At 47.8% G+C, this 22,516-nt stretch overlaps 1 protein-coding gene across 1 annotated transcript in view; it reads left to right on the top strand.

Annotated features, from left to right (window-relative positions):
• Positions 1–1,037: 1,037 nt before the first annotated feature.
• The window catches only part of NARS2 (asparaginyl-tRNA synthetase 2, mitochondrial (putative)), a 69,589-nt gene continuing 48,110 nt past the window's right edge, over positions 1,038–22,516 (top strand). Inside the window, exons 1-5 of the mRNA XM_019530419.1 lie at positions 1,038–1,453; positions 6,621–6,730; positions 7,804–7,924; positions 10,205–10,345; positions 15,330–15,410. Of these exons, the coding sequence (XP_019385964.1) occupies positions 1,313–1,453; positions 6,621–6,730; positions 7,804–7,924; positions 10,205–10,345; positions 15,330–15,410 (594 nt within the window). The 5' untranslated portion in view covers positions 1,038–1,312. The remainder of the gene's footprint in view (positions 1,454–6,620; positions 6,731–7,803; positions 7,925–10,204; positions 10,346–15,329; positions 15,411–22,516) is intronic.

Genomic DNA, 22,516 nt, shown 5'->3' on the forward strand with positions numbered 1-22,516 from the left:
TAGATGATCTGCTCAGGTCCCTTCCGACCCTAGAAACTATGAAACTATGAAAAAGGGGAGCTGGGAAAAGTGGCCGTGGCAACGAGAACGTGGGGTGCAGATGTCCAGTGCCAGCGCAGCTCCCCAGCGGTTGGAAGGTGCGTGCACGTGGCAGCTGGGGAGTGGCACCATGGCACAGGGAAAGCCATCTTCAGGCGGGATGGTGTCACGCAGAACCAAGGCAGCAGCCTCTCTGACAGGTCACACAGAGATGCTACAGTGTGTGCCTGGGGACCAGGTGCAGGGGGCCACACACCAACTTCACACAGAGCTCAGGCAGGCTCACGCGCCAACCTGGGCCACACATTTCTCCCACTATAGAGTAGCTGACATCTCGTGGTCCATGTTGTGTCCCCTGCAAGGTGCTGGCATACGCAGCCCCTGACACGGGTCTGGCGCACCCTGGGGTGCAGAGGCACCCGGCACAGAGCGGGGCTGACACCCAGCTGGCAAGGACATCCGCCTGCTCCCCGCCCTCTGTCAGCAAGCGGGGTTCGGTGCATGTAAATCACATGCAAATAGGTACGTGCGATTTGCATAGCAAGTAAATGTATCACATAGCACGCAGATTTATGGCGCCATAGGCAAGTTTACCGCCCGCTGTTCAGATGGATCACGACACCGTTTATTGCATGCCGTGCAACAACCCCGCGTGTCCTGATCCATTTGAACAGTGGGCAATAAATTGCCTATCCCGCCATAAATTCGCCTGTAATATGACCGTTTACATATCGCGCTATATGGTGCATGGAGGGAGGCGGTATATTCGCATAACGCGCAACAGGCCCTGGAAGGCTCGGAGAGAGGGACTACATTTCCCAGGACGCTTTGCGCGCACAAAAGGCGCTTCCGGGTAGAACGGCGCCTTCCGATTGGCTCCCTCGGCCGCCCGCAAGCGGCCATTGGTTGTGCGCGGGTCACGTGAGGGGGGATGCGGAAGGGATTGCTTTGCTGCCACATGGAGCTTGCAGTGGCTCTGGTTGGGGGGCTGTAGCTGGGCCCTGCTGGTGGGGGCAGGGCCTAGGGGGCAGGGGTAGGTGGGGCCGCCCAGGTGCCTGCAGGAAGCGGGGCTGTGGGCACAGGCAAGGCCAAGAGCAAGGAGGAGCCACTTCCCGGCCCTAGAAGGCCTCCAGGGCAGGCGAGCGAGTGCCAGGGGCAGAGCTGGCCGGCTGAGCAGGCCGTGGGGGCAAGGTCACAGCCCTGAAAGCAGCCTCAGATGCTGTCCGGAGGGGCAGGGCCCAGCTAACATCAGGAGGGGCAGGTGCCACTGGCCATGTTTGGTGTCCGGGGCCTGCTCCGGACCCTTCGCCGCTGTTCCTCGGCTCCGTGTCCCAAGCGCGCGCCGGCAGCGAGGCTGAAGGTCCGGGAGGCGCTGGAGGCCCGGGAGCTGCCGGGTGCTGATGTTAAAGTCCAGGTGGGTTGGGAGGGGGCTTCTGCGGTTTGTGTCCCTGCATGCTCCTGACTTGGAGGATTCTCCAGCTCATTGTTCTGCGCAGGCCGTGTGCGCCTGCAGACCCTAATGCTCTGTCTGTCGTCTGATTATGGGGATAAGATGGGAAGAGAAAATGTGCTTGCGCAGGTTACCAGTAAAACTTTGTCCTGAAATGGGATGCAAGCTGATGGTGTCGAACACGTAAGTGCCTTTGCGCTGGAAAATCTGGTTTCTGCTGTTGCATCTTGTTTCTAAAGTTTTGCTTTTCAATCTAATCCTCACCCCTCTTGCTTTTGTACGAGTCTAGTGGTTAGGGGTTTGATGTGCTTTATTGATATCTCAGTACAGCTCTTAGTGGGGATGTAATTTTATTGTTATTTAGATGCTTTATATTAGAATAGCTTCTTTTCCTTCCTGTGTTGTTACTAAGGATGTCTGCCAGCATGCTGAAGTCAGTTGGGGGTGTGAAGAAGTGAGATTGAAATAGTTGTGTGGGCAAAAGTCCCTTGTGTAGATTCAGTCTGGTGCTTTAACCTTTACCATTTGTTTCTGCTTGGGGGATAGGATCTAATATAATGGTACAGCTTTACTTATATAGCAGTGTCCATGCTAGAGGCGTTTGCTGGTATTCCATCATTAATACTGGTTAATATACTCTTGCAGCAGGAAAAGAGGGTGTGCCAGTAAAAACAATCTTACCTCAATGCACTAGTACTTGCCTTGTGGGGAGATGGAAGTTGTACTCCTGGACCGTACTGCTGTAATTAAAGCAGTACAACTTAGACATTCAGACAAGAGGTATGAAATAGCACGTGAACACTGAGGCAGCATCAGGTAATTCTGAACAAACAAAAATCCTTAATACGCTGAAAGGGCAAAGAATGTCACCTGCTTACGCAAAACTACTGGCCTTAAAGCAGTAGATGAAGAGACTGTGTGCTCCAAAGCTGATTGTCCTTGTGATTGAGAGGATTACTTGCTGTGCAAGTCCTGGGTGTGCAATACATAGGGTCAGGGCCATGCTATGGGCGTGATGAGAAGGAAGGCATATGAAGAGAGCAAGGAAGAGTAGGTGGGTAGAGAGATAGATAGTTGAGAGTACTGATGTAAGTACCCTTGGCAGGGGAAGATGATCAGTTGGATGCTTCTGTCTCTATTAAAATTGTAAAGTGCTGGAAATTTAAATGTACTTTGCATATTCATGATGCCATAGAAAGACCCTGGGCCACCTGCTGCATTCATAGAAATCTGTGCTGAAGCTCCCATTTCCATCAGCAAATGCAGCCTTGAGCCCGTGATCTAGCCGAACTTCAGAACAGCCTGCTGAGGTGGGAAGAAATTCTTGGCAGAATGATGGTTCCTCCCGGTTTTGGTTTGTTGGAGCAGATGGTCTTTCCTATGGTCACCAGCGAGAGTGATTTCTGTTTGTCCCAGCATCTGATATGACATGCTGGGCTTTCTGTAGTGCTAGGGTGATTGACTTTCAAAACAGAGATGACCTGTCGCAGTTTGGGCAAATGTTTGACTGACCTGAAAACCATTGGAAGGAAACATGTTCTAAATGCTCTTTTAAACACACTTAAGCTCGGTTTCCATGACTAGGCTATTGCTGTGTTGGCAGAGCCTTCTCGATGGACGCGTCACTCTGACAAGTTGTCATGCTGCTCATTTTATAGCAGCTGCTATGGGCTACAGAAGGTTTGTTGGCCAAGCTGTGTCCACGCTGGGGGTTTGGCAGCAGAGGTACGTCAGCTGTGGGGTGTGATCTTTTCAGCATACAATAGCTGGCACAGCCTTGGGATGTAAATGAGGCCTGATCCCAGCAGTTTTTCCTGCCCAAGTGCCACTTCCAGCCCCTGCCATCTGTGAAACACAAGAGCTGCCAAGGTGGCTCACACCAATGGTCTGTCTAGCCTCTTTTCCTGCCTTGAGCAGTAGCTACTATAGACGAATATTCCCGCGGGCACCACCTGAGATAACAAGGAATAACTGCTACAAATTGATTGAGAGCAGGTTTAGGCTTGATATCAGGAGGCATTACTTTACAGTTAGGGCTGCCAGGCTCTGGAACAGGCTCCCAAGGGAGGTGGTGCTTTGCTCTACCTTGGGGGTCTTCAAGAGGAGGTTGGATAGATATCTGGCTGGGGTATCATGATCCCAGCACTCGTTCCTGCCCAGGGCAGGGGGTCGGACTTGATGATCTGTCCAGGTCCCTTCCGACCCTGGAAACTATGAAACTATGATTATCTCAGATAAACCACTCCACAGAGTGCACGTAAGTGTGGAATACCATTTAAGACGGTGGCATGGCAGCGTGATTGTCTTGGTGAGCGGCTGGAGGAGTTAGGTTTATGGGTCTGCTACTCTTTCATAGCAAGTTTGACACAAATATTAGGTAGCTGTTCATGCATATTTTAGTCCAGTAGACAACTAGAGCTCAGAAAGGGCAGCTGATATTTCTGCATAGACTTGAGATGAAGATTTAAAATCTGAATAAGGTCTATGGCAAATACTGTAATCAGAGGTGTGTCTTAGCTGCCAGCTCCTATCTGAACATGACAGCCTAAGTGTCTGCATGCGTTGCTGCCTGGAGTTTTAATCTGAGTCCATGTCATTCCTAACTTAATGTTACTAATCACACTGTTGATTATTTTAGTGCAAGTTTGTTTTGTTATACTTCCATAGTTTATATTTTCGTAGTGAGAGGCTGGAAGGGACCTTACAGATCGTCAGGTCCAGCTCCCCTGCACTTAGGCAGGAAAGACTGCTGGGATCAGATGACCCCAGCAAGATGTAGTGATTAACTCTTACAATAGTGAAAAAGTGATGTGTTGTAGCCATGATAGTCCAGAAATTAAAAAGATTAAAAAAATCCTCTTAAGAAATCTTTGCCAAAAAAAATCCTCTTAAGAAATCTTTGCCTCTCGCATAACTCTTACAGGTCATTCATCCTGGACTGTGAATCTAGACCAGTGGGGTCCACAGGTGTGCCACAAATTAAGCTCCAGGTCCTCTCTGATGACTGCCCTGATCCCCTTCCCCTTCTGGACCTGTTGCTTTGCTTTCAGCTCCTTGCCCTGTGCACCTTGCCTAATCTGTTGTTCTGCTTTCTCCTTCCTGCATTATTGCTGCTGTGCTGCTTGCTGCCTCCCTGATCTGCCATGTGCCACGCACAGAGGCTGCCTCTGCCCCTTGTAGCACACATGCTGCAGGTTGCCCCTCCCCACCCCCATCTAAACTATTATATATTTATTTCCAAGGTCCAGACCCTGCAAACGTATCTGCCCTGCATGATGCTGTTAAGACTGTTCAGATGCATTAATGGAAGCAGGGGCATAAGTGTTGGCAGAATTTGGGCCCACGTTTGTTTCTAGACAACATGACTTTATGGTTCTTGTGCAACAGTGCTATGCAAAAGAGTCGCGATCATTTCAACTGAAGTGTTCAAAGGCACCGCTGACCAAAAAATATGAGCGAGAAACCATTCATTAGAGGTACTGAGGGAGAGCAACATGGTGCCTGTGTTCCTTGGCTACCTCTTATCATTTAAAATCACTCTTCTTTCCTTTTTAAACGAAAAGGAATTTCTCTTCCCTTTAGAGAATTGCTGATAAACAGGAACATTTTACCCAGCTACACAAGGGAAACTTGACTTGACTGTGAGCAAAGTGCTGTGGACTGCACAAAAAACTAACTAGAAAAGTGTTCCTTTAATTTTTTTTTTATCTAGACATCGTACACATTTTTAGCAATACCAAGTAACATTTCAGACTGAAGCAGCTTTCCTTGTGGGGGGGGGGAAGGGTTCTAAATTTCATTAGAAAGCTGCTTTAATATGAAAGTCTTAAAAGAAATGCCCAGAAAGTGAATCACATCTATTGATTGGTTATAACTCCTTTCTTAGGCTCTTTTTTATTTTTTCCCTTCAGCCAAACCGAAATTATAGACCCAATTTATTAGACACTGCCTTCTCTCTCCTTCCTCTCTCTCTCTCTCTCTTTCTCTCTCTCTCTCTCTCTCTCTCTCTCTCTCCCATTTGAATTCAGTCACTCCTTGTTGCAGCAAACCATGAACCAGTTTGTGTTGCACTGGACCATCCAGGAGCCCTCTGTGTGGTGCAGGACAGAGAGCTGGTCCTACACATATGGGGCTGTAGTGGATGAAGTTTCAGTCTCTGATGATATGGTGTTTTTTGTTGGTAACAAGAGTTTCATGCTCAGCCCCTGGAAGGGTCACACGCGTTTGCACTTGCATCATTTGTTTTTAATATTTGTATAATAAAGTTCTTTTTTTTTTTTAATCTCTTCCCCCCACTTTTTAATTAATTAAAGCAGTACAGGTGAACCCAGCTTGTTTGCATCTGGGTGGTCTGTCTGCTGACTTTGCAGCAAGTTGTTAGTTGAAGAGCAAGCTGGTCAAGCGTTGGCTGCAGTTTTTACTTCCATGGGTGCTGCTCCTCAAATTTGCTGAAGCACCTTAGCAGCCCTGTGTCGCCAATTGGAGATGCAGCACCCTTCCAGGTAAAAGCCAGAGCAAGCAACAGGAGCACCTTCGCAGTCCTGTTGTCCACCGCTATGCATACCCCCATCTGGTTCACAGACTTCTTTTTCGCAGGGGATAAGGAACAGCACCCTGTGAATTATTTAGGATCTACCGTACTTCCACACGGCAGAGGGGATCAATAAGCTTTTGGGAAACAGATTTCAGTTACAGGCTTCCCATCAGAATGACCTTGCCAGTTTTGTTTAAATGAATTGCATTCTCTTGGTACGTCTACCTGCAATGCACAATCCTTGTTGCAAGGGGCATAACTAATGTATTTAAAAAGTATAGGGCACTTTCCGTCTCTCAAATGCATTGCCGATTTCAGTCTTTGCAGCTTCCAAGAGAAGCAAGTTTGTGCCACATCAACAAGGAAGTTGGTTGGTCTTTGTGCCTGCAGATCTGCCCCTGCTTGCTTTGATGGCAGTAGCAAAGCTGAGACTAATTTTAACGAATTGGGACTAGGCCCTGAGGGAATGTATTCACAGCTTTCTATGGGAGCCAGAATGAGCCGGAGAAGACTTGTCCAGCTTGGCTGGTGCATGAGCATAACCACCTGGGTTGGTATAGCAGACAATAACCAGTTTTATTTTCCTTCTCCCCCCAGGGCTGGGTCCGTTCTGTGCGTTCCCAGAAAGAAGTTTTGTTTCTGCATTTAAATGACGGGAGTTCGCTGGAAAGCCTCCAGGTTGTTGCTGACCCAAGCTTGGAATATAGGTTTGTGGATTTGATGAGCTTAAAGAAAGTTCCCTGCAGATCTTTTTTTTTTTTTTTTTTGGAGCCAGTTCTAATTGATCTGGCCAAGGCCCCTGCCTTCTGCTTGCACCTCACCAGACCTCTGGGAAGGGATCCAGCAGCAGGAGTAGGGTCTCTCAGGAGTATCCCTTTGGGTAGCATTTCTCACTCATGAGTCGCGACTCAAAAGTGGGTTGCAAAAAGATATGAAAGGGTTGCAAACAAACTTTAAAAATGAATCCTCTTTTAAAGGAGAAAAATGTGGGAAACCACAGCTTTTCCCTTGCAGGATGGCAGAGCTCCAGCCTGCAAGGTGCTGCTTGGGGTTCCCCCACACAATGGGGAGCTGGGGGCAGTGGGTTGGGAGTGAGGGCCACTGGGTTGGGACTGGCCATCCATGTTTACAGATGGGTCCTGCTATGAAACAGGTTGAGAACCACTGGCTTAGGGTCAGGAAAGAGCTGGGCTGAGTGTTTCTGAAGGGAACATAAGTAAGATATTACTTTCAGGGTGAAATCTTGGCTCCATTGTTGTCTGTGACACAGTGCCAGGGGGCTGATACCATCACAGTGCCTTGGCATCCACCATCACAGAGTCTTGTCCTTCGCCTGAATTAGGCAGGCTGTGTACAGCCAGGATGTGGTGCTTCCATTCCAGCCTCTCCTTTAGTGGGTCTCCAGCCTCGTCCTGCCTCTTGCACTAGATGCTGTGGATATCTCTGGTGGGCACAGGAGGTGATGTGATGAGGGCAGAACATCCCAAGATCCTTCTGAAGAGAAACTGGGCCCAAAGTTGGAGCTACTGTGAAAGCTAGGGGAAGCCTTCATTTAACCAGGGGCAGGCCTATATGAGGCGCCTGCCCTTGATATAGGAGGACATTATTGTTTTACATCTTTTACATTTAATTAAGAAAGCCAGTATAGATTCTTAGACAGGGGTTCAAACAGGGATGATCCTGCCTTCAGCAGGTGTTAGATTAGATGACCATCTGGGGTCCCATTCAGTCCTACTTTTCTGTGATTTGATGTATCTTGATAATGTTGTTTCTCCCTTAGAGATTTGACCTTTGGAAGTGCTGTGGAAGTGCAAGGGAAGCTGCTGAAAAGCCTTCATCAAAAGCAGAATGTGGAGCTAAAAGCTGAAAATATCCGTGTGGTGGGACCCTGTGATGCTCTGGTATGTGGCCACATTTCTCAGTTAAGCAAGCAGGATTTCTTTTGGACAAACCAGTTTCTAAGTCTTCTAATGGCTAAAGCATGCTTCACAGTGCATTTCCTATTATTTCTTTTAAACTGCTTTTCAGTGGTTCTGTGGGATTTTTTACTTCCTGTGTTGATCTGTACAAGGGCCTTCTCATTAAGGAACAAATAGACAGGCACACAGAGGAAACAGGAAATTGACTGCATAGAAAGGGCTGGATTTGCAAAAAAAACCCCACGTATCTCAGCATCTAGGTTTTCTCAGCATCCAGTGTGCTGAACTTTCTGCAATTCTGACTTTATCCTGTGTCTGATCTGTTCGTTGCAGCAGTATCTGAGTGCCTTCTGGACAGGGCCAGCATCTCCTACTTGTGTTTTATTCTCGCTCTGGCCCAGGGAGCTATAAAACAAAAAACGCCGTACTGGGTCAGACCACAGGACTGTCGAACCTAGTATTCTGTGGGAGTGTTACACATGCTCTGTTACTGCCAACATGGAGTTTACTAATTAGCTTTACAGTAAAGTGTCAGAGTATGTGTGCACCCCTGTTAGGATGCAGTAAGCTTATTAATTTCGCCATAGGATAGTACTGCCCAAGACAGGTACTGTCTTATGGTGGAGTTCTTGTGTGCAATCAGACACGTGTAGACTGTGACTGGGGCTACCTGGGGCACAAGGGTACTACAGTGTAGGGGCTCCCTGCCAGCTAGCCCTGCACTGTAGCACCTTCATGCCCCAGCCAGCCCCGACGCCACCACCCAGGGCTGATCCCCCAGACTTCTTGCTCTGGATCAGTTGTTCCCGGGTGCAACATCTTCATGTGTGCCTGGGTGCAAGCGAAGACGCTGCACCCAGAAGCAGCTGATTCCCGTGCAAACTGTGCTGTATTTTTTTATGGCCCATTGATAGCATGTGTAGACATGTTCAGTATCTCACAAGCATTGGGCAGGGGGAATCCAGGTGACTGTGGAGCTCTCTTTTCTGTCATTCATCCATGCAGGTAGGTCTCCAGGGAGAGTTTCACTGGATGGCATCCACAGGCTCCTCAGACGTGTTCAAAAGGCAGTGGGCAGTTGCTGGTGTTCTCTGCTTGGTGTCTTCCACCCTGGAAGCCCTAGTTATCAACCTGTGACCTGCACTCATTTTACTTTTTTTTTTTTTTTTAAATCCTTTGGACCAACCATTTAGTTGCTATACACTTAGTGGCCTCCCTCTAACCACTGAGTGAGGCTTGTAGTTTCCCTGTGGGCCAAGGCCCACTGTCTCTATAGCAAGTAGCCCTGTATCCCAGTGGCAGAGTGAATGTTAAGGGGAAGAGTGTTTAAGCAACATAGATTTCATAGACATGAGGGCTGGAAGGGACCTCGGGAGATCATCAAGTCCAGCCCCCTGCCCAAAGGGCAGGAAGTCAGCTGGGGTCACAGGATCCCAGCAAGATAAGCATCCAATTTACTCTTGAAGGTGTTCAATGTAGGTGCTTGAACCACCTCCGCTGGCAGACTGTTCCAGACCTTGGGGGCTCGGACAGTAAAGAAATTCTTCCTTATGTCCAGCCTGAAACGGTCTTGCAGCAGTTTGTGACCGTTCGACCTCGTCATCCCTTGGGGCGCTCTGGTAAACACACGTTCCCCCAGATCCTGGTGGTCACCCTTGATAAACTTATAGGTGGCCATCAGATCACCCCTGAGCCTATGCTTTTCCAGGCTATAGAGTCCCATGTCTCTCAGCCTATCATCGTAAGATCTGTTTTCCTGACCTCTGACATGCATCTAAACTGATCCATTCCCTTGATCCTCTTTCTCTAAACCAGTGGGTCTTAGCTTTCAGTTGTTTCTTGACTATGGAAAGATATTAAAGCAGTTCTGCTGCTGCAGAGAACTCAGGAAGCCCGTGGTAAGTTAGAAGGGTTTTGACGTTATCGATTTCTATTTGAAATCTCTGGGTTTATCTTGTGAATCTCATGCAGGTGTTTGCACACCCCACAGTGCTAATGTTAAGTGACACTCTACAGCACCCTGCAAAGGATCTCATACCACCCTAGCTGAAAATTGCTACTCTAGAGCTCCCAGCATCCTGCATCTTAGGAAGGCTTAATTTGGAGGTTACATGGAGATCCAAAAAAAAAAAGAATAAACTAGAAAGAATAGCAAAAAAAATTCCATTTTTCCTCTGATTGACTTGTCCCCTCCTGAATTTTTGCTGTCACTTAAGTTATAGTTGTTTGAGGTTTCTCACCTCTTTCTTGTCTTCTCCTTAGATGTTCCCTTTCAAACTAAGGGAGAAGCACCCTCTGGAATACACCCGGCAGTTCCCTCACTTGCGGTGTAGGACCAACACGCTGAGGTCCCTCCTGAGGGTACGAAGTGAAGCAACTGCTGCAATCCACTCCTTTTTCCAGGTGACTGCTTCTGGATCTTATGTTTCCATTGCTGTTTGTATAGACAGTGGTGTGATATAGCTAGAGTTGAGGAGGAAGTATTATGCTGTAGTGTCCAGGGAAAGGTGGGGTCAGGACTGTTTTCAAGTTTGTCCCTGATTTGCTCTTTGACTCTCACCAGTGTCTTGTTTGAATTTGGTTCAGATCTCTCTGTGTAACCCCAGAAGCCAGGCCTGGGTATAGCTGCTAGCGAGGGCAGACTCCTTGCTTTCTTGGACTGGACCTGGAGGTAGCTTTTTGGCTGGCACTGACTGCTTGTCTAGGTTGCAGGCTAGATATGTCCTGACCCACAGGCTGTCATATGACATGGCAGCTACCTCACATTTCTCATTAACATCTGCCATCCAGTAACCATCAGGGTAGACAGAAGCTTGCATCAAAGAGAATGGAAACCATCTCAATAAATGACAAACTAATTCTTGTGGTTTCTGGTTGGTATGTGATACTGTTGCCTTCAACTGGAGCTTTTGGCTAATAATAAAAAATTTGGCTTGTCTCTGGGTCAACTCTGAACCTAGAAAACCAAGCTAAGATTCAAGAGAGCAGTCAACAGGCTGATTTAAAAACAGAAAATGGAAAGAGTAAGAAGTAGCCGTTTCACTCGCTCCCTGAGGTACTTTGCAGCCCAATAGAGATGTGTCATTGTGCTTCCCTGTGAGCTTGGGTAGAGGAGCAGTTTGCAAAGCTGACAGTTAAATTGCTAAACACTGTGCTAACAAAGGACGCTTTTTGGTTGTTCCTCCTTAGCAGTCAGTGCCATTTTGCTGGGACATGCCATTCTTTACTTCCTCACCTGACCTCCCACTGTATGGTGAGTGCTTGGCACCTCTGGAAGACAACTGTCGTTGTCTCTGCCTGGGCACCCAGAAGCTGGGGTCACCAGATTTGGCAGATGCCTCTTTTATTATAAGGCTGTTAGGCACATATAGTTGCCAACAGTGTTTAGGACAGAATGAGTTGGTTCCTGATTCCTCACCCTGTCCTCTGATCAGCCCCACTTCTTTAAAGAGTGGAAAGGGCCCTCTGTGCCCTTGAACTCTTCTTAAGTTACCACCTCTCCTTTTTAAAGCCCTTTCTTTAAACAGACTTCTTTCTCTGGTCCAGTTGTTGTTGAATTTATTATCGCAAAAGGATGGGGGAGATCTCCTGGGATTTGAACTTCCAGTTGCAGGGATCCTTGGTGTTCCATGCCTCATGTTTAGGGAGGGGCAGATCCAGAGGTTGTCTGGTGGCATGGTTGCCCTCGCTTTTGATTGCTCCCTGCATGCACAGTGAGTATTTGGAGCTCACTGGCACTTTGGCACAGCTCTTGCTGGGAGCTCTGCATGTGTCATGAGCTCTGTGAGCTCACCGCTGGTTGGCACAAGCTCTGCTGCTTTCTAGCAGCTTCGGAGCCTGCTGCTCTTCACTCTCCCTTGAATTCAGCAGAAGGGGAGGAGCAGCTAGCAACGTGCAACCCCTGCTTGCACTCGGGTCTGAAGACTCAGCACCGCAGCTGCTCCTCCAGTCTCCTCCTTTCTCTAGTGCTGAATTTGGGAAGGGGAAAAGGGGTAGAGGAGCACAGAGCAGCAGCATCTGGAGTTGCTTCAAAGCAGGCACTCTGGGCAGACTGTGCCCTGGTGAGCTCCGAGCTCACAGCACACATGGAGCTCCCAGCCTGAGCTGCTGAGACCCCACTGGCATCCAGGATCATAGTGAGGGTCTGCAGCCACTTCATCAGCTCTGTGCGCAATGCGCATTTGTCACTGTGGATGCCACACCTCTAAGGGCGCACCCCCGTGGTGGATCTGCCCATAGACTGGGGTGACCAAGGCCATGTGCAGGTGTTACGTTCCAACCAGGGCAATCGCCACTCTCCCGGTAGAAATTCTTTTGAACTGAAGCACTTCTGAGGTGTTTTTATTCACAAGTGCAACGCCACCATTTTCTTTGTGCTCACACACGTTTTGCCAGTTTATACAACTGGATGTGTCGCAGCACCAGGCAGTTTTCAAAGTGCCCGGCGCTGCAGTGCTTGCACATGTAAAAATGCCCCAGGTTTCCACATTGTATGAATGGTTAACGTATAATCTGATTTAAGGCAATCAAAACTCATAGTAGAAATTATATCTTTTATTAGACTGACAAGATTTTTGCAAAAAAAGTCTTTAATTACAAGAATTATTTTTTGCAAAAACGTTGGTCTAATAAAAGATATCATCTCTACTATGAGTCCTGATTGCCTTTTCCTCTAGACCAATACAGCTACAACCTGGATACCTAATCTGATTTAAATCAGTTCTTGTGTGTGACCACTTGGTGGCAGTATCTACAACATTTTAATTTCAGATGTTAGCAAAGAGATAGAGATACTAAAATTCACCCTGAAACAGGTAATAAAGAACAGTGATAAGTGCTCTAATAATTAGAAATGGAAGAATAACATTCTGACAAACTAACTAATGCTATTACATCAAATAGTTTTCAGATATTTTCATTCTAATCTATGTGAAGTGTGTGTGTCCATTGTTATATTATTACAATTATTTCTTCTGGCTGTGTAATCTAGTCTGAGCATTTGCATACTACAGTGCATATGACTTCACTGAATTAATTCTGTTTTGAAGGAAGCCAGTGTTTCTTAACCTAGTTTATGTGCAGTACTAGGGATATGCAGCAGGAGAGGAAAGAAATGGGGAAAAGAGAGGGGAAGGAAAAAAAATATAGTGATATAAAGTGCAGTCTTTTGTTACCTGTAACACAGTTGTAGGGGTACCCAGCAGCCTAACAAACTGCAAAGAAGTCCTAAATGTTTGAGAACCACTGAGCAAGAGCATGTGTGGGGTGGGATTTCTAAAATTCTGATTTAAAGTATGTTTTTTAAATTGTGCTTTTATTTTAGAAGCTTAACTAGATCTAAAGGGATTCTTGGAGACGGTGTATATTCAGATTTGGTCCCAGATTTAATATTGGGGGGGGTGGCAATATCTAACATGCTCATTATGTAATTTTGACACTGTGGGAAGTGTTTCTTTTTAAAAGAAACAAGAAGTTCTCACGCGGTATTTGTAATCCAGATTTGCAATGTACAGGAATGCAAAAGTAAAAGTAGGGCATTTTCTTGGTACAAAGTTGATGGTCCCATGCCGTCTTTAAGTCTTTTCTTGACTATTCCAGTATCAGTGCCGTATGAATATCCCTGCTCATCTTGAGGGCTGTGTTACTAGGAACAGTGAGACAACTGCAGCATGAATGTCTACCGTGCACCACTCTGAACTGGTGCAGGTTCACATTAGAGTCTGTGCTGCCCCCCTCACCATCTGCTTCATGGCTTTAGAATGGGAACCATCCCAGACCTTTCCATGGCAGGTGGACTCCTGGCTTCCTGTAATGACCCCTACTGTCAGGGTCCTTCTTCAAGCAGGGGGGCAATCTGCCACATGAAATAGCAATATCATGGTAGCAGTTGTCCTAAATTAGGCTTTCTTTCTATTAAGCACACATAACTGGGATAAAGTATGCCAGGAGGGCGTTTCTAGTATGAATTCTGCCAGGCTGGCAAGCCTGCATCTTGTACTGGTGGATTCAAACCCTTCCCCCTCCTCCTGCCACCAGCAATGCTGGGTGTAGTAGTAAAGCATCATTTTGGCAACATAACTGCAGGTACACGTGGGGCATCTGCCAGCACTGCTCTGGGGGTCAGGGGTCCCGCCTAAGACAGCGTGGCTGGCCCTGCTGCGGAGCTGGCATCACATCAGCTAAGAGCTAGGACTTATCTCTGGAGCAAGGGGGCATTTCTGCTCCCTCCCTCGGGGTGGCTATGTTGATATTGTTAAAGAAACCTAGTACCTTTTATTTGTCTAAAGCACTAACAGTAGCATGGTGTGGGCATTGTTAGTGCCAGGAGGCCTCCATCACAGCTGTGTTCCCTTTGTGCCAGGCACTGCCGGAGTCAGTCTTCAAATACAGAAAAGGTTGTTATAAAGAGTTAATAGTTCTGTGTCCACTGAGCTCAGAACAAGAAGTAATGGGCTTACGTTGCAACCACAGAGATTTAGGTTAACTACTAGGAAGAATTTGTGAATGCCAAGAGTGGTTCAGCCCTGGAACAGATGACCTAGAGAGGCCGTAGAAGCTGTCACTGGAAGGTTTTTCAGTGTGAGGTAGACAGGCATTTGGCTGGAGTGGTTTAGACGGGGATGATCCTGCCTTGAGCAGAGGGTTGGACTAGAGTGACCCCCTGAGATCCTTTCAAGACCCGTTTTTCTGCAACTCTGAGATGCACAAGATCAGTTCCTGCTGCTTACAGTCAAACTGTGCTGCTCCTGGAGTCTCAGTCACCTGAGTTGCCTGAAGCTTTCAAGCCAAACATATGTCTTTCTAGGATTTTCAGTCGAGGTATTGAGTTTTCTGCTCCCAGCTCTGCCACTGCCTTGCTTTGCAGCCTGGTCAAAGCTACGTTATTTTTCAAAGTTGCTTTACAGTCAGACTTCTATTTAAAAGCCTGACTGCATGGAGACTTGGTTACCCTCCTTCTACAACAGAATAACACAAGCGGCATCCCTCTTCAGGGACAGGATTTACCCTAGAGAGACAATGCATGCATGCATGAAAAAACGTGCATTAAATACAGATGCTTACAAATCTAGCTGATGTTTAACCATGCCACAGATTGCTTCAGAGTGCAACTTGCAGGACGCAGAGAGCTTGCACCTTGGGGGCATGGGGCCTCCTATGCAGCTCAGTTGCAGGGTCTGTACAGTGCTGCATGTGGCCCATGTTGTTTGTGGTCCAGGGGTCATGTGGCTCCCCATCCATTCAGAAGATGAACAGTGCTGCCCTAAAATGGTGTGTATGATGTTGGTTCTGGACAGGTGTAGGCATATCCTGATTTGTGCCTGTTCAAATCCTCCTTTGATTTGACGTTTTCTGGATTGGCAACCCTTCCACGTCCTCTCTCTTTCAGGAGAATGGCTATGTGCACATCCATACTCCTGTCATTACATCAAATGACTGTGAAGGTGGTGGGGAGCTCTTCCAAATTAAGGTAAGTTGTGCTTGTAAAATTACTGTAACTGGTAGCTGCTAAAGGAACTTGGTCTTACAAATCCTATTTTCCCTGTTCTTCTGAAAGGGTTTTTTAATCTACAGCAGTTTATCATGATCCTCACACTAACCACTGAAAGATGAAGCAGCTATTTCATCTTTTGAGTTAATTCTCTGCATTAACCAGCCTTATGTGCATTCATCTCTTTCTTTCTATCCCCGGTGTATGGAAAAACTTACAAAGGGCACAAGGAGGGGAGGGTGAGCAACTGTAACAAACAGGAAAATGTGGGTGGAAATGCACAAAAGATGGGAAAAGCCCTCGGGGATAGGCAGAACACCTGAAACTACTTTCAGCTCCTCCTGTGAATCTTCAAGCTGATCATATCCTCCTCCAAACCACAAAATGACGTCTGACATATGGGCATATTTTGCTGGTCCTTTTTTCTGCTGCCTTTTTCATTTATTTTTTTTTCTTCTTATTCTTCTCTAAGAGCTTCCCGTCCTCTTAGACTGAGCTGTGCTTTTTCACCTGGGTTGCCAAAAGAGAGCATAAAGACCTACAAATTGTCACTCTGGCTTTAGGACCTGCCAAAGCCCTCCGCATCCCCAGTGAAAAAACTGCTATGTGAATTTCTTTAGCCAGATTGCAATATTCCTCAAGTTCTCAGTAACCTTCCCCTTCCCAGTCGTGAGCAATGCGATCAACCCCTGTTATATTTGTCACTACGAAGAGTAGCATCTGCTTCTGCTTATTGGCTGCAGCCTTGCTGGTGAGTCATCCCAAAGCAAAACATTGTCAAGGTAATCTGCAGCTGCTCCCGCATTGTCATGTCTGGGTTCCTCTCTGCATATCAGGAATCTCAGCCTACTGCTTCTTCATGATGGAAAAACCTGCCCTGCCCTGCCCTACCCACAGCACCCTCGCAGACCAGTTCAGAACAGCACATGGGCCAGCTTTTTTGTTTGCTGTGACAGCAAACTTGACTAGCCAGGCCAAACTGTTCCAGTGAATTGCAGCATCTCAGCAGAAACAAAAAATTGCTTCTGGCTGTTGCATGCGACTTAAGATGTGATGATAAACACATTAGACAGCTTACAGTTGTACAGCGTACCGAGTCGTCTGTACAAGCTGTATCCACCCCTGCGCTTGATTGCATTAAGTCCTGCAAGTTTGCCTTGGAGATGGTTTAAGTTGCAGAAGCGTTCGTGCAGATCTTGGCTGGAGTGGCAAGAGTATGGGATTGCAAGTCTGGAAACTGTCAGGTGAGATGTGGGGCTGAGAGCCATGCATTCTGGGTTTTGTTTTGGGGTGTTGCCTGAGGGCGTTTGCAGAATGAGTTACTTATGATGCCTACCTTGGTGAAGTAAAATGAGATCTGTGATCAAAAGGAGTTGTACAAGTGTGAAATGGGATCCTGTTAAATGATGCATATAGCAGGAATGGTGCTTTAATTGCAGAGCTTCATGTATCTGCTAACCATTGGCAAGCAGGAAATTGATCCTGATTTCACTGGTTCTCTAATAATGCAAAATCCCCTTTCAAGGTCTCTGTCCACATCTTCCTCAACCCTTCATGGAAGTGGTTCTGGATACCAGAGATCACATCTCTCCCTCCAGCCATTTCACTGTACAACGAAACTGCTCATCCCAACAAGCAAGGTTTTGGGGAGAGATCTTTTATTGGAGTACTTCATTGGAAAGGATGCTGAAGAAGGGCACTTTGTGTCCAAAAGCTTGTCTAACATCTCTCCCAACTGTACTGTTGGTCCACCAAAATATACCACCAAAACCTCTTGCTTCTCGCATGTTTCCTGGACTGTCGCAGCTACAATAACACTCCATCCCTACAGAGGATCTCAGCCTGCCCGCACTGGGGGCTACACAAGATCTGCCTTTTTACCCAAGCTTTTCCATGGCTGTTAACTGCCTCAGAGTCACATGCCTACTCTTCTGCCCTGTCACTTGAACTAGCCCTTACTTTGCCTCTTGCATTGGGGGGGGGGGACGTGTGTCCTTCTTATTTCTGACTGCTGCTCAGATATTATTGAGATGGGCCCCAATAGGAAAAGATGGATGTTAAAGGTTTCCCATCTATCTTCAGAACAGACTCTTTCTTTGAAAGAAAAAGACCTACAAAAATCCCAGGTCTTAATTTTTTTAATGGTTGTATTCTAAGTTAGTGCTGTTCAACCTTTTGATCCTGTCGGCTGGAGGAGTGGGGCTGGGCTGGTCTTCAGGCTGAATAAAGCCCTGTGTGTCAGGATTGGGCCCTGGGGCCTGGCAGTGCTTCTTGGCCCCTCTTCCCCTGTCATGCCAGGCTTGGTCCCCCTGGGCCTGGTGCTGCTTCCTCCAGCACCTGTGTGCTGGGATTGGGCCCTGGGATCCAGTGCTGCCCTTGCACAGCTGTGTGCAATAAAATCCAGTGCATAGGGCTTGGGGCTCCCCATGGGCCTGGAAGTGCCACCGCCTTCCTACCACCAAATTACTGGACCTATGAGAAGCACTGCAGGCTAGAGGACACAGGGTTGCAGCCTGGATTTGGCCTGCAAGCCGAAGATTGAGCATCCCTGTTCTAAATATGTCTCTGCTATAAATCAGCGCACCTGTTGCTTCCTGAAGCTGCTTGTGCCTATAAACCATCTGGTGTCCATTATGGTCTTCAAGTCATAGGCAATGCAAAATAGACAAGACGCGGATTAGTTTCTCTGCTGTCACAGTCCTGCCAGTGTCACTCTTCTCCCAGGAGGGGAATGCAAGAAATACCGGAGCTGTGGCTGGATACATGGTGGCAGGACTCTGCTCAAGGCTCCTTCTGCCCCTGCTGCTCACCTGCATCTCTCTTCCTCTGACAGGCAGCTTTAATCTTCTGAATAACGAGGCTGCCCGGGCCTGTGTAGTTCTGAGGGAGGGCAGGGAGAGAAGAGAGACTTTGGCATGTAATTAGAAGAGAGATGGAAAAATAACATCCTGCTTTTAAAATGAGGGACAGAGCCATGTGGCCCTTGGTATGTAGAGCTTTATAATCCAGCAGTCTTTGCATTTGTTTATATGTGCAATTTTCTCCTGGTCTTTGTTTGGCTTTGTGCAAGCTGATGATGCTGTGTGCAGCGCAGGGTGGGCTGTTCTCATGCTGGGACTGGGCATATGGATCCTTTCCTTTCCCATTGAGCAAACTGTTTAAGAAACTGTTGTAGGATTCTGGTACATTTGGGATAATTCATGCCCTATGTAACTGTGGGTTGGGATAATGAGGGAGCTTACCTGAGCTAGTTAAAACCAACTTTACAGGGAGGATGTTAGGCAGGTGCCACCTACAATTCTGTATATGTTGCAGTTTTTTCTCTTACTTCTAAATAGGCCTAGTTTACTGTAAACCACATCACTGATCTGTGCACTGCTCATGTCAAGAACCTGGTCAAGGATTACATGCTGTTTTCGTATTGCTCCATCAGGAAGTAGCTGTTATATAGAGGTCTCCCAGGAAGCTGACGTCCTAACTTACCGTGAGAGAAGCTGGATATAGTTTGATAACTTTTAGTGGATAAGCTTTGTAGGTGGGAGAGGTGTTGGACAAGCTTGTGGGCACACAGTGCTTCTTCACAGATCTGAAGAAAGATATGTTGTGTCTATAAGCTACTCCAACACCACTGTCATCTAAAAAGTTGGCCCAGTAAAAGATACTACTAAATAAATCCTGCCCCTCACATATTCCATGGTCCATCTTGCCTATAACAACCCTACAACACTTCTAGCGTAGAAAGGGAAGAATCCTTCAACCAACATAACTGTTAGCTCACTGTTCCTTCAGGCCATCTTCGAATAACTCCTGTTGACACTAAAGAAGAACATAATTTTGGGGAGAAATTGGGTTTAAATGCAGCAGTCATCAATCAGATGTTTCTCTTCTCATCACTTACTGAGCTGTCACATGGACAGTGCAACTGTGAAGTGATACCAGAGAACTCGATTCTTTGGTTAACTTGGGGTGGATTTTTGTGAAGGTGGAGGATGTGGTTGAATCAACAAAGGGTGGAACGGGGTGTGGCCCACAGCACTTCTTGGGCTGTCCTATTCTTGATTTCCAAAATCCTGCTTGATTGCAATCTAGCAGTCTCTGCTTACCTCTCTGTGCCAGCAAATCTAGCTGGTGTCAATGAGGTGCTCTCAAAGCTGAGGCAAATGCAACAGGGGAGACACAGCAGAATATAGCTCAGAGTCAGGCCTTGAGGTGCAGAGGTTCAGAGCTGGGAATCATGCCACTTTTTTAGTAAAAGGCCTCGTGCTGGTTAGGGTCAAAATACCTGAGTGCAGTACAGTTCTACGCACTGATAGATGGGCCACGATGGGGTAGGGCAAGGTTCTCCCTCTTGCTAAATAGCGGGATTACCATAAGCAAACTGAGCAGTGTCTGTTGTAGATCCTGTACAAGTTTTCCCCTCTGTTCTCTTCTGACGTAAAATGCAGAATCAAGCAGATTAATCTGTCCAGGAGCAAATCCAGCAGAATAAACATAAATACAAGGCGGACACCAAAAGGAGCCACTTAAGTCATTAGACACTCGAGAGGGAGAAGAACAAAACAGGTACTAAATCCAGTTGTTCCTGTGTTTAGAATTAGGATAAAAATTAGGACTGTTCAAAATTTCGATGGGCATTTCATTTCGAAGCTGTTCCGACGCGTTTTGAGCTCGAAACAGCGAAATCAAAACGAAACAAAAGGCTTTGAAACAGATTCAAAACAAAATGAAGGCGTTCAAAACGTTTCAAAAGTTTTGAAAATTTTCAAGTTTCGAAGCAGCCTGGTGGTGGGGGAGAGCCAGGGCTATGCTCCAAGCAGCTCCACCAGCCCCGTGGAGCTCAGCCCAGTGGCGGGAAAGTCAGTGGTGGAGCCGCTTGGAGCGTAGCCCTGGCCGCTGGCTCTGCCCTGCCTCCCGCCGCCGGGCTGAGCTCCGTTGGGCTGGTGGAGCTGCTTGGAGCGCAGCCCTGGCTCTCCCCGGCCTGTGCAGGTCCCAGGCGGCAGCAGGAGCCTCCTTTCATCCTGAGCGCAGATCCAGGGACCTACACCCCCCTGGGAGGAGTCCAGCACAGCCCTCCTGGGGGTGTGGGCCGCCAGATCTGCATGTGGGATGACAGGAGGCGGAGGCTGCCGCTGCCAGCAAATGACACGAGTCTTGCTTGTCAGCAACTTGGGGCACAGTTTTCCAGAAACGCCTGCACCTGTCTCCTTGAAACTTGGCAGGCTTCATGCCCTCAGAAGGGGCTACCATCCCTGCAGTTTTCATCCAAATTGGGCAAGAAATGACAAAGTTATAGGCGTTTTCACGATTCCCCATTATAACCTATGGGCGAAAGGTCGAACCAGCATCAAAACAGTTTTGACGAAATGAAACAGAGCAGCGCTTTTGAAACGACAACAGAACGAAGCGTTGTCCCTTTGAAACGGCGAAACAGAAGTCAAAACAAAACGGTGCTGTTTCGCGCAGCCCTACCCTTTGATGCTGACTTCTATCATATGCTCAAAGCTAAGAGGCTGGTTAGCAAAGACTTTTTCCCCTTTTGGTGTCTAGGCAATAGGGAGAACTTGAAAGGAAACAAGTGGTTACCCCTGGAATTTTGGATTTGGAAGAGGAATAAAAGTCCATCTGATGGCTACAGAAGCACCAGGAGATTTGGCATTTCAGGTGTGGGTTTTAGGCTGGGAATATAACAGCCCTCACACAGTGTTGTCATCTTCCTATTCCTGGTTTAGCCTTTCCTAGCAGTTGCATATCTCCTTGCCCCCCACCCCGCCATGCTGCTGTGTGAAGGACTTTAGGCAGCAGCACTTGGCAGAATCCCCTACCAGCCAAATGCAGCTTGACACCTCCTTGCTCTTGGGAGTCGTGTCCCTTTAAGACCTGTCAACCTCTTGTTTGGCATCTTGTGTCCTTTCCCCACCCCCTTCCTCCAGTCTCTTCCTGTTGCATCTCCTTCCCCACCACCTCCCTTAATTGTAGTTCAATTTGGGGTAGAAAACAAAAAGAAAGGGAAAATGAGGTGAAAGCTCTCTAAATAAACCAGCTCTCAGACCGTGGAGGTGACTGGATCCTGTGTGAACTGTCTGGCTGGCTTTCCTGTCTTTCCCCAAACACTGCATTCAGGGCTGTGCAGCCAGCAGGGGTGTGGATTTGCAGTGTGCTAGCTACAGCGCACAAACCACCTGGGTGGACACATTTAGTGCGTACAAAGTGCAAGCGGAGTCAGCTGCCTTGCACAGGGCCACTCTTACTGCACACTAGGAGTAGCCCAATGCAGGGGGCTTTGTGTAGAGAAGCTGGAGTAAATTCACACCTAAGCTTACCAAGCAATATCCCACCCATGTGGATCAGCCGCTGTTTTCTCTGCTCTTTTTCGTCTTGCATCCTGATGCCAAACTCTGCACCAGGTTCTCTTTATTCGAGTCAAGGTAGCAGTGCACAGACTTTTTGGCTGGCAGGCGAGACGGGCAGTGCCCAGTTGGTCTGCTGGCCAGATCTGGTGGGTGGTCCCGATCTGTCACCCAGGCTGGTCATAGTGGAGCCCCATCCAGCTTTATGGAGGGGAGTGGGGGGCAGCCAAGCTCCACAGTGGGGAGGGGGTATGGCCTGCTCCTGATACAGCTGGGGAGGCCAGGGTTGGGGGGAAGAGGGTGTGGCCCACCCCTGATTCAGCTGCGGGGGCGGGGGGGAGGGTATGGATGGCCCAGTCCTGATCCAGGTGTGGCGGGGAGAGTGGGGGCATGGTGTGGCCCCATCTTATCTTGTGGGGCTTGGAGTTTGAGTATTTGGCAGATGAGGAGGGTGGCAATATTAATTGCCACCTGTCCCCTGCTGCCAAATTTCCCAACCTGGGGAGAGCCCAACAGGCTGAATACCATAGCCCCACCATGAGCCGCATTTGGCCTGCCAGCTGGAATTGGCCCGTCCCTGTCCTAAAGGATCTGGGGAGCAAGGAGGGAAGATTTGGGTCCATTAAGGAAATGGGTAGCTCAAGCATGGTGCACAGGGCTCCTGCAGTTCTGGTTGCGTTTGCATGCTGTGCCCATCACCCTGGTGTCCAAGGGCTCATTTGGAGAGAGATTAGAAAT

Source organism: Crocodylus porosus, unplaced genomic scaffold (assembly GCF_001723895.1).
Source record: "Crocodylus porosus isolate Cpor-Errol unplaced genomic scaffold, CroPor_comp1, whole genome shotgun sequence".
NCBI classification, from domain to species: Eukaryota; Metazoa; Chordata; order Crocodylia; family Crocodylidae; genus Crocodylus; species Crocodylus porosus.